This window comes from Medicago truncatula, chromosome 1 (assembly GCF_003473485.1).
Source record: "Medicago truncatula cultivar Jemalong A17 chromosome 1, MtrunA17r5.0-ANR, whole genome shotgun sequence".
In the NCBI taxonomy this organism is placed as follows: Eukaryota; Viridiplantae; Streptophyta; class Magnoliopsida; order Fabales; family Fabaceae; genus Medicago; species Medicago truncatula.
In genome coordinates this window covers 56269336-56279521 of record NC_053042.1, presented here as the reverse complement: position 1 = coordinate 56279521, position 10186 = coordinate 56269336, and the positions used below count along the sequence as shown (strand labels likewise).

The window sequence follows — 10186 nt, the reverse complement described above, 5'->3', positions numbered from 1 at the left end:
ATTTATTTTGTCGTATTAAACTATCTTTTATCATTCACTAATTTGTTTTGTTTTACTTTACATTGTCATTTCCCTTAAAAAAAATTATCCACTAAATTTACTTTTCCATTATATTTAGGAATCTCATTTTCTTTTTCCTTCTCACTTTTATATATAATAATCTGTGCAAAACACATAGTATTATGATCTGTATAAAGATGAGATGCATCACAATTCGTACACTTTCTTTCCAATACTATTATTCTTTTTTTTGTTGTTGATGAATCCAATACTATTATCCTATGACATAATAAAGAACAAACAATTAATGAAATATAGGAAAATATATGTTCGCCTATAACAAAATTACAGACAGGGAACTGATTTCTTGCTCCTCAAACCGTCTGGGGAAGGGCAGGCAAAGTGAAATATTGATACTATCTTGTTTCCAACTCATCTTGTACTTTAACGCCATTTCCCTCGTGTTGACTTACAGGACTTTCTACTACAGCTGGTTCTTCCACATTAGTAGGTTTCCCCTATTCAAAGTCAACACATACAAGGTTTTTAGCCACAATAAAGAACATTAGCAATTATAATAATAAATCATTGAATCTTGCTGTTGAAACAAACCTTGTTTCGATCACCCCATCCAAGTCCAAATGGTCGAGAAAGCAAACTTATCCTCCTGGTAGGGGTATCCGTCGTAGGCTCTTGATTGTTTCTAGATCCGGGAGATTCTGGCTGTGAAGATCTATAAAGCAAGACGGCAAAAAGTCAAGGTCATCTATAGAGGGCTCTGAGCATAAACAATATAGAGCAGTTATTTTTCATTTCCTTTCCGATATTTCTCCAGCAACTTTTGACATTTTTATTAAATAGAAGAAATCGGTGTTTATTTTTGGGGAACTCAACCATGTTAAGGTTTAGGGGACGGTTTAACCACTATTTGTGGTGCTTACTAGATACTGAATGTTGGTAGTGATTTTAACTTCGAAGAGAGAATAAATCTAAAGCTAAACCCAAAAAAAATTGGGGGTTCACATGCATTTAGGAGTCAAATATTTTAACATACCGTGGAGATGGTTGCAGTTTAGTTTGGCCAGACTGATACTGCAAAGTAGCTTCCAGCATAGACTCAGCCATAACTGCCCTCTTCTCCATTTCTGCAAGTGCAACACTTGCTTCTTCATACTTTTCCTGCAAAACAATAATATATGATGTATGCTAATGAGATGTTACAGTTCAAAAATTCAACATTGTGATGATTGAAATATAATTTAGCAGTACAAGGAAGCATAAAGCATTAACAGGGACATGACATAACGTGGTTCAGCATATAGATTTCTAACTACTAGTGCATTCAAAAGAAGTATGGAACAATGCAACTCGTGTGATGCTAGAGGAAGCTATTTTTATTCAGCATTCAAATTATTATTACAGAAGGGTCATCAACATTAATGTGGCATAAAATTTTACCCTTGATGTTTAATGTAGGGATTCCGGTACAACCTATGGCAGAATAATTGTGAAATTGATGCCACATCACTACAATACAACAACACTCAAAGGAAAGAATGGCTTTGAGATATGAGTCGCATCATCTAACAACTCAGACACTCCTAACGAATACCATAATGAAAAAATAGTATGTTAAATGTACAAAATGAACAACAAAACCGAAGTAATTGTCCCAACTACAGATCAAAACTGATTTCTATAACCTGAAAGCACCGCACCTTATCAAGACAAGTGTTGAATTGATATGCTTGCGTTTGAGGTAGATACTGATGGAATAGAATGGCAATAATAAAATTTCAAAGAGAAAGGTAACCTGAAGCACTTGGGAAGCATATCTCTGTGCAGTTGCATCTTGCTCAGCAAATCTGCGAGCATCCTCTGTAACCTTTTGTTCTTGCTCTACCCGCATCAAGACCTATCAGAAATAAATTCTTACATTGTCAGTGACACAACCTATTTTGCCTAAAGAAAGTATAAAATTATGAGTAAAAATGAAACCTGAAGCATTGCAGTTTCCTGTTCTTGTTTATCAGAAAGTGCTTGTCGAAGCTCAGCAACCTCTTCTTCTAGTCGCTCTACCTGGAGATGATAAGAATTTACACATAAACTTTGTAAAGAACAATATCATAACTCACACTGCAAGACAGCTAATGTAACAAATTGGGTTCATAAAGAATTATTAAACAATATAAACACTACAGACAACTTAAACTAATCTGAATCCTGGATAGTAACTGTGCTTTGAAGGTGGTAGGTATACCAAGAAAATATAGAATGCCAAAAATGGATAACACAATATTATTGTTTCAGCGTAGCATACAAATATAATAAGAAAACACCAATTTTGGCATATTGGTGCATCATACACGACAATAATTAATGATCATATTTGCCACAACCACAGGTCTAGCAATAGTCACCTAGTGAGATTCTGACAAATCGACAAGTTTACAATCTCTACCTATTCAACACTGTAATAGTTGGTTTTTATTCTTCAAATTGGGGCATGGATATGATAATAAACCATGGTTGATTGGCAGTTTATGCAAATGAGATGAAGTCTTCCCACAACAGGCTATCGGTTGAGAATCCCATCAAAAAAATAAAAATATTTAAGTGGGAAAGAAGCAAAGTAAAGGTTCGCCACAATCTATCTGAGGAGGCAAGTTGCCAATTCAACTGCTTGATAAGTGATTACTAGCGAAGGAAAATTTCCTCCTATTTGCAGTACAATGAGAAAGCAGCAGATGCAGAGGATATGCATTGCAATGAATATTTATTGATGCACGAAGCAAAATCCATTCTGGACTAGTGCCTTACCTTGGCGCTCAGTTCCCGCCTGTTGTCCTGCTTAACCATCTCCATTAATGCTGTTTCAAGCTCCTCTGCTCTGGTAAAAGGGAAGAAATTTGAAGGCATAAATGTTACATGCAAAAGTGGGGGAGAAAACCTTTTGTAATTTAAATTGATACTCTCGTTGTAAAGGAGGGTACATTAACCACGTTAATCTTATTATTATGTATACAACATTAACCACTGTAGTGGGTAGGGTAATCCCCCAAGTGGTTATAGAGTATGATCACCCACTGGACTTTCAGATACAAACTCCTTAAAGAAACAAGACTCCTACACCAATGGCCATGCCCAAGCTCTTCAAATGTAAAAAACATAATAATTTGTATTACTAAAATTACAGATTTGAACTTCTCCACTGCCCAGTAAATCAACATTTGTGTTACATCAGATAAGACTATAGGACTCTAAGACTTGTCCACTCAACTTTAGTCTGGAGTCCAGACTGCCAAGCCTAAGTCTATAGTGCAATAACGGAAGTAATCAATTCTAAATTTAGAACACTCACGGAAAAAATCACAAATGATCGCAAAGCCCCTGTTTCCAGGCCAAGTGAGACCACGGTTCGAGTGTCCTTAGTTTCTTGCATAGGAATTGCTTTGATACAATAGACTATCTTTTTCCTTAGTTTATGTGTAAATTCTGCTTTCTCTATAGTGTGTAATTCTGTTTATGTTGGAAATATATTCTACCATCAATAAAAGTCAGTTTCTACAATTAGATTGTATTTTGGTACCAATTTCTACCACATTCCTGCTTCTCCTATATCTTTCTTTATTTTCTTCCATACTTTCGTATCTCCATTTAAAAAAAATTAATTCTTGCCAAAGAGCCAATACCATTTTAAGTACCTGAGAATAGCTGATCTTTTCTCTTCTAATAATCTGCAAAGTTCAACTTTCAACCATGCAATCTGCATAAAGTGAGCAACATAAGATCAATACCACGTCGTGGTTGGTTGCTTTCTTCCTTTAGATTGATGATTATTAAGGTTAGACTTCTGGGTCAATGCAATAAGAAAAATTTAATCATGTATATATAGCTTTGACAGCAGTCATTTTTAACAAAGATACAAATAAAACAAGATATATGGTCATTTATGGATTTTAAAGTATAATTGTATTCCGTGGCTAAGTTATTTAAAAAAAAAATAGGAAAAAAAATTCAAATAGAATTTATCCTCTATTTTAACTTAGTGACTTCATGTTACTAATAAAGATTTCACATGGGAAAAAAAATCATTTTCATTCTCATTTTGTTTAAGTAGCGTGTATCTATAACCATAAAAACCTAAATAACAGCATCATGTAATGAAACCACCCTTACTTAAGAGGGTCACATTATGCAGTAAACTTTTCTCCTTTCACTATCTGTTTTTTTTTGTTCGGTAATGACCATTCATTCAAGTAAAACTAAAAGCCGAGTTCCTAACCTTTCCTAACCTTTTTTATAGAGATAAAATTGAAAAAAACCTCAAACATTTCTCATGTTTGCATTGTCCTAGTTTTCTGGTATGCATTTGCTGTACAGTCCTTTTCAAATTAGGTTTTCAAAGTAACAGGTTGTGGTGATAAATAATTAACTGAACCGAGTGCTATACAGTAAAACAAAACCAACATCTTACATCAATGTCGCATGGAACACAATATCCCAAGTCACTAGAAATTGTGCATTTAATATTTAACAATGATGTACCAAAACACTGTCCTACTTTGATAAAATGCAGAGGCATTGAATTAAAAGTAGAAACCAAAAACATTTTCAAATGCTTATCAAGGAATAAAATTGAGGTGAAGGACCAGTTGAGGACAAAAATTATCCTCGTCAGCCAACTAACCCACTTGAACTAATTACATACCAAAACACTGCCCAACTCTGATAAACAGAGGCATTGAATTAAAAATAGATATTATAAGTATTATGCAAATGCTTATCAAGGTATAAAGTTGTTGAGGGAAAGGAACCAGTTGAGGACCAATATTATCCTCAACGGGGCACTAACTGCACTTGAACTAATTGAAAACTTGTGGCGAACTGTTCAGTTAAAGATAAATGCACTAATTGGTGGATCCTCATGAACATGTTATATAACTGTTTTTTTTAACTTTCTGTCTTGGTAATTAAAGTGCCATTACTTTTTTTTATAAGAGAACGTCATTAATTGTCAAGATAATAGAATGCACCCTTCAACTTCACGTTCTAACAACAGGAGGGGGGGCGGGGATAAAAGGAAAGACAGAATTAACCTGCTCTGGAAGATCTGGAGCTGAATCTATCTCACCCTCTCCAGTAAGACTAATCAAAATTTCATCTGCATTTGTAGAACCAGATTCTGTACGGGATAAATTCCCAAGCACTTGCGCATTATTCGATTGCTCAAATAGCTTTGATACCAGACCCTTAGCATCCCTCAAAGCTTTAAGCCCTTTTGATCTTTCTTCAATTGCAGCTATTACAGCTGGCCTATGTTTATTCCTCAGCTCCTGCAATCGAACTTCATTTATATTTTGGTAACCCATGCAAGCTGTCAATACAAGCTGACTACTATCAAATGTGGAGCCGGCTAATGACTGAAGTAAAGTTACTGCATCTCCAGCATCCTTTGTTGTTACCAAGGCTGGACCTACAGGACATGGTGCAATTAAGTCTCGTGAAGATATGGATAACTTAAGCATCTAGTTTACTTTTTTCCAATAAACAACAAACATTTTCAGCCAATACCATATAGCTCCATTAAAGCAACTGCAGTTCTAAATAGCATGACTCGGTTTCCTTCAAAAAGAAGCACATCCCACACTCGAAGCACTGAAGTACAAATAATTAAAATAAATCAGGAGGAAGCTTAGGTTATAGAATACAAGCGCTCATTTGAAAGAAAAAAAAAAAAAAACAAAACTAAGCTACAGTATTCAGCAGATAAAACATAAAACCTGACCACTTTCCCAAGGAAGCATGTTCACAAAAATGGAAAGAAACCATGGTCCAGTCACCCATGCAACCTGCACTCCCAGATAATCTAGATGATTGGCTGCAAAAGAAGCACACACAAGAAATTAATAATTAATTATGGTACAGTAAAAACAAACTTCGCCTGGTGAGTTCAAAGACATGAAAAAGATTTAAATCGGTATACAAACCCAATTTGGGAAACCTCTCCCGCACCAACTCTTCAAAAACAAGTTGATCCACCTGATAAAATGAATATGTATTTGAATATATGTCAAAAATTCAAACAACAGTTATTCGTAAGCATTATTGAATTTACTCAAATGTCTTTATAAGAATAAATAAATAAATACCTGAGACTCTATCATATCCTCTGAATAATAGCCATCAAAATAATCATCTAAAATGCCCATCAAGGTCCTGACAAAAAACCATAGCTAGTACAAATTAGTACAGGTTTACAATATGAAAGCGGCAAAAGTAGGGTGCCATTCCTTCATGACAGCAATGCTCGTCATATGCAGGAACCTTTAAAAGGATGAAGCTATATCTACAGTCTATACTTTGAAAAAGTGCACATACTAAATATATACCCTAGAAATCCAAGAAAGCTTAATAAGGACCTACCAAAAGGCATTTTCCTCAGGCATCAAAAGCAACAATAAGCCAGCAAAAAAATTCATGGCCTGCAATTTGAATTATCCCAACAAGTCATTAAAATATTGAAAAATACCGGGAAAAACTTCTTTTATAAAAATACGTAAAAACATGAAATTATTTTTAGAATCAAAGACCTGACAGTAACCAACAGAGGGATTATGTCGAGCATATGCAGTAAGTAATCGTCTCAAAGCATTTCTACCATCCTCGTCCAAAGCAGGGTGACCAGGAAATGTCCGCGGCAGATCCTGCACAAACAATCAACAATTGGGGCCTTTTGACGAGATCTTATTCGATAGCGTCGTAAAGATAATATCATAGCATCATGAGCTACAAGGTGAAGTGTCACAGGTACGGACCTTCTCAATCTGTCCTTTCCATTTTTCTGGTACATGTATGAATTCTGCATTTGTTTTCCCATCATTGTCATCTAACTGCCCGTTTTGATGATTACTTTTAATTCCAGAATCACCATTGGAGGCCAGTAGATCCTGATAATACTTCTCTACCCGCCTTGCTTTGACACCCACAAAAGCTTGCCAGAGCTAAAGCACAAGAAAAAACATGAGGGTAGCTTTCTAAAAAATAAAAACACTTCACAAGAAATGAATATCTTGTATCTCATATTTATAATATAATGGGTACCTCTCCCCTCAGTGCCATTGGAACTCCCCCACGAACAAGAACTTCCAACTCTTCTTTCCAAGGACACGAAGTCTCTAGTGGTGCAGCAGCAGCAGCAGCAGCAGCAATACCATTTGTTGAGGTACTCAAGCCATCAACAAGAGGAGTATCTAGACTAGGGTCTGACCTCTCAACATCATAGAACTCCTCGTCGGAATCTTCCTCACATGCTCCTTTTGGGGATTTTGCACCATCAGCAAGAGATAGTGACTCAGTTTCAGTGACCAGCTCATCTTTTACCGACCCAGTTTTCTTCTTAACACGAATGCTCATCATATCCTCAATAGTGTTCAGAGATGATCTTATGGTTGACCATAACTGAACTCTATGAATTCTAGTCTCCTCAGATGCCGGTAACTCCTCCTTTTGACAACCAGTATCAGCGCTGTCAGGCATGTCGCAGCTTGCTTGTTGCCCATCAACACCCTTCTCTGAGCTGGCATCAGGGTCTTGTCCCACAGATTCAGCACCAGAAACTTTCTCCCCTTCCCCCACAAGTGTTCTGTTTGTGTCCAACTCAGAAGACTCTGTCTCGGCCTGCCTATCTAAAAATGACTTCCACCGTTCGGCCCTTTCCTCTTCTTCCTCCTGAAATCAAAATTAAGTAAAAATTGTAAACACAAAAGAAATGTGTGATTTCCAGAAACGTGTAATGCAGATATACATATGTAAATAAACTTAACAGAAAGCGATTTCCAGTGAAAATAGAAATGTGGCAAGGGATGGAATGGAATACCTTGTAAATGCTAGCGTATTCGCGGTATCTTTGCAGGTGCTGAGGTCGCACAGTAAATCCATAGGCATCCCTGTTGAAAGACATTAATTTTGGAAAAATGAAGATTAGGAGGAAGAGAGAAGTAAAAGAAAGAAACGAGAATCTAAAAGCAAAACACACTGAGTCAGCATTGTCAATAACAACGATTATAAGTAAATGAAACGATTGAAGAATAAGCAAGTGACAGTGAATAGAGTAAGATCGATTAAATTGATAATTAGAACGGTTAAAAATAAAAATAGGAAAAAAGGTATAAATCGTGAGCCCTAAAAAAAAAAAAAAAAAAGCGAAGAGAAGATGGATGGGATCTAGTAAGATAATAATAATACCTCTTGTGATCGAAGGTAATTACAGGAGAAGAAGAAGAAGAAGAATTGCGAGTCTTATTCATTTTGTGGATCGGAAGAGAAGAAGATATTTGTGTTGAAATTAATTAAACTGTAAGAGCGTTAGTTTTGGTAGTAAGTAAGCAGCAGATACTGCTCTAATAGTAAGAAGAGAGCACGCACATGCACGCACACTCATCAAGCGGTGTGAGCGAGAATGGCGTCACGTTATTGTAAACATGTGCTGCGTGATAGATAGATAGATACCTTCACGGAACGCCAAAAGCTATACACTTTTCCTATCCTCTTTTCTTACTTGACCACTTCCTCCACAGTCAACTTACCCACCCACCCCATCCATTTTCACCCATATTCTTTTTTTCTATTAGTATGGTTATACTTATAATTAGAGTCACCTATTATGCTGTTCTAACAAATTGCTCCTTCGCTAAATAACCGAATTACATTCCCGTTAAAACTAACTAACTAAACTACACTCATGAAAATAAAATAAAAAAAGACAAAAATAAAATAATTGTACACTTTGTGTTGTGCCTTTTTTTTTACCCAAAAGTTGGTGTGATTCAGATTCAGGTGGACCCCGCCAATTACATTGTCCTGCTTTCATTTCAACACCGACACTAAATTATTTCTTCCCCGTCGTAATAAGTAACTTCTTTTTCATTGTACTACTAGTAAATTTCGAAGCAACTCTATCATGGGAGGACGTGAGTTTGAACTTGATTGGCGATTTGAGAATAAGCAGCTTTGTAACTTGTGTAGTAACTGATTTCCAAAATTCCGAGTCAAGTAAAAATAGATTTCCGGACATCTAATACCAAATCGCAAGAAAATAACAATTTCTTTGTCTTGAGAGAGTAAGTGGACCATGATTTCAAAGAGTGGATCTCCTAATTCGTTATCATTCTAAAACAAGATGGTGTCTACTTTACCCAACATTTTTTGAATAATCCAAGACAACCAATTAATTTTAAATTTACCAACTTTTCCAAGTAATCGTAATGTATCTCCATTAGAAGTTAATATATTTGATTTAAAATTTGTACTAACTTCATCAATCAGAAAATCAATCACATGTTACCACGTGACCTAAATTTACACCGCCTTAAAGCACACCAACTTAACTGCACCGTGCCACACAGAAGTGCACCCCCGCGCGAGGATATCCTACACATATCCTCCTCCGTCCCTAATCACATGCTGCATAACTCGGAGACGATTATGACCAACACGCCAATATAAGGATGAACTTGCTTCACCCTCAAGTTATGATTCACTTTTCACAACACTTTCTGCGCACTCTTTTTCAGTTCCTTTACTGACTTGAGCGTCAGAGTGCTAACGTGTCTGCAGGCACCTTTCGTTCCATCACGAAAACTCATCGCCACCATACCGGAAGTTGTTACCGTCACACCGGAGCATTCTCTGCTGTCATTGCCATTCATCCGTTCTCACCAGAAAAGGTCATTTGGCGCTAGAAGGAGGGATCGTTCGCTAACCTCCACGGTCCAACAATACTCCAACGTAACTGTTTTATGTTACGCGCATCTCCATCGTAACTGTTTTCAGTTACACGTTCCTACCCCACAATGGTTAACAGTTTCTGCTCCTTTCTCATAAGTAATGGCTGGAACTCGCAGGAGAACCTTCGTGAGTCGTTCCTCCACCACACAAGCACCGCGTTCCATGATCCAGATCCTCCAAAGTCAAACGGTTCCGATTTCAAACTGGTGAATCCTGAAGGAGACGCCGCTATCCTCCAAAGTTGTGGTTACAATTCTCCAGCGTGAAGGGATATGTTGGAAATTTCATCTTTATTGTGATCCGTCTAATTGTAACATTTGAGTTGTCGCGTGTTGACTTTGAGGAATAGATTTAAGGCTAAAATATGCATGTCATCCCTGCAAATATAGGGCGTTTG

The 10186-nt window shown here is 36.7% G+C and overlaps 1 protein-coding gene across 1 annotated transcript; it reads right to left on the bottom strand.

Moving 5' to 3' along the window:
* Positions 1-162: 162 nt before the first annotated feature.
* LOC11446021 (TBC1 domain family member 8B) lies at positions 163-8554 on the bottom strand. The gene is made up of 18 exons (XM_003592764.4): positions 8248-8554; positions 7880-7949; positions 7105-7731; positions 6819-7004; positions 6594-6707; positions 6427-6485; positions 6153-6219; positions 5991-6042; positions 5789-5881; positions 5575-5658; positions 5100-5476; positions 3705-3766; positions 2821-2890; positions 1999-2079; positions 1814-1915; positions 1055-1179; positions 613-733; positions 163-518 (listed from the first exon to the last, which is right to left on the bottom strand). The coding sequence occupies exons 1-18, from the start codon at positions 8307-8309 to the stop codon at positions 417-419; spliced, it is 2454 nt and encodes an 817-aa protein (XP_003592812.2). The 5' UTR covers positions 8310-8554; the 3' UTR covers positions 163-416.
* Between the last annotated feature and the right edge of the window lie 1632 nt (positions 8555-10186).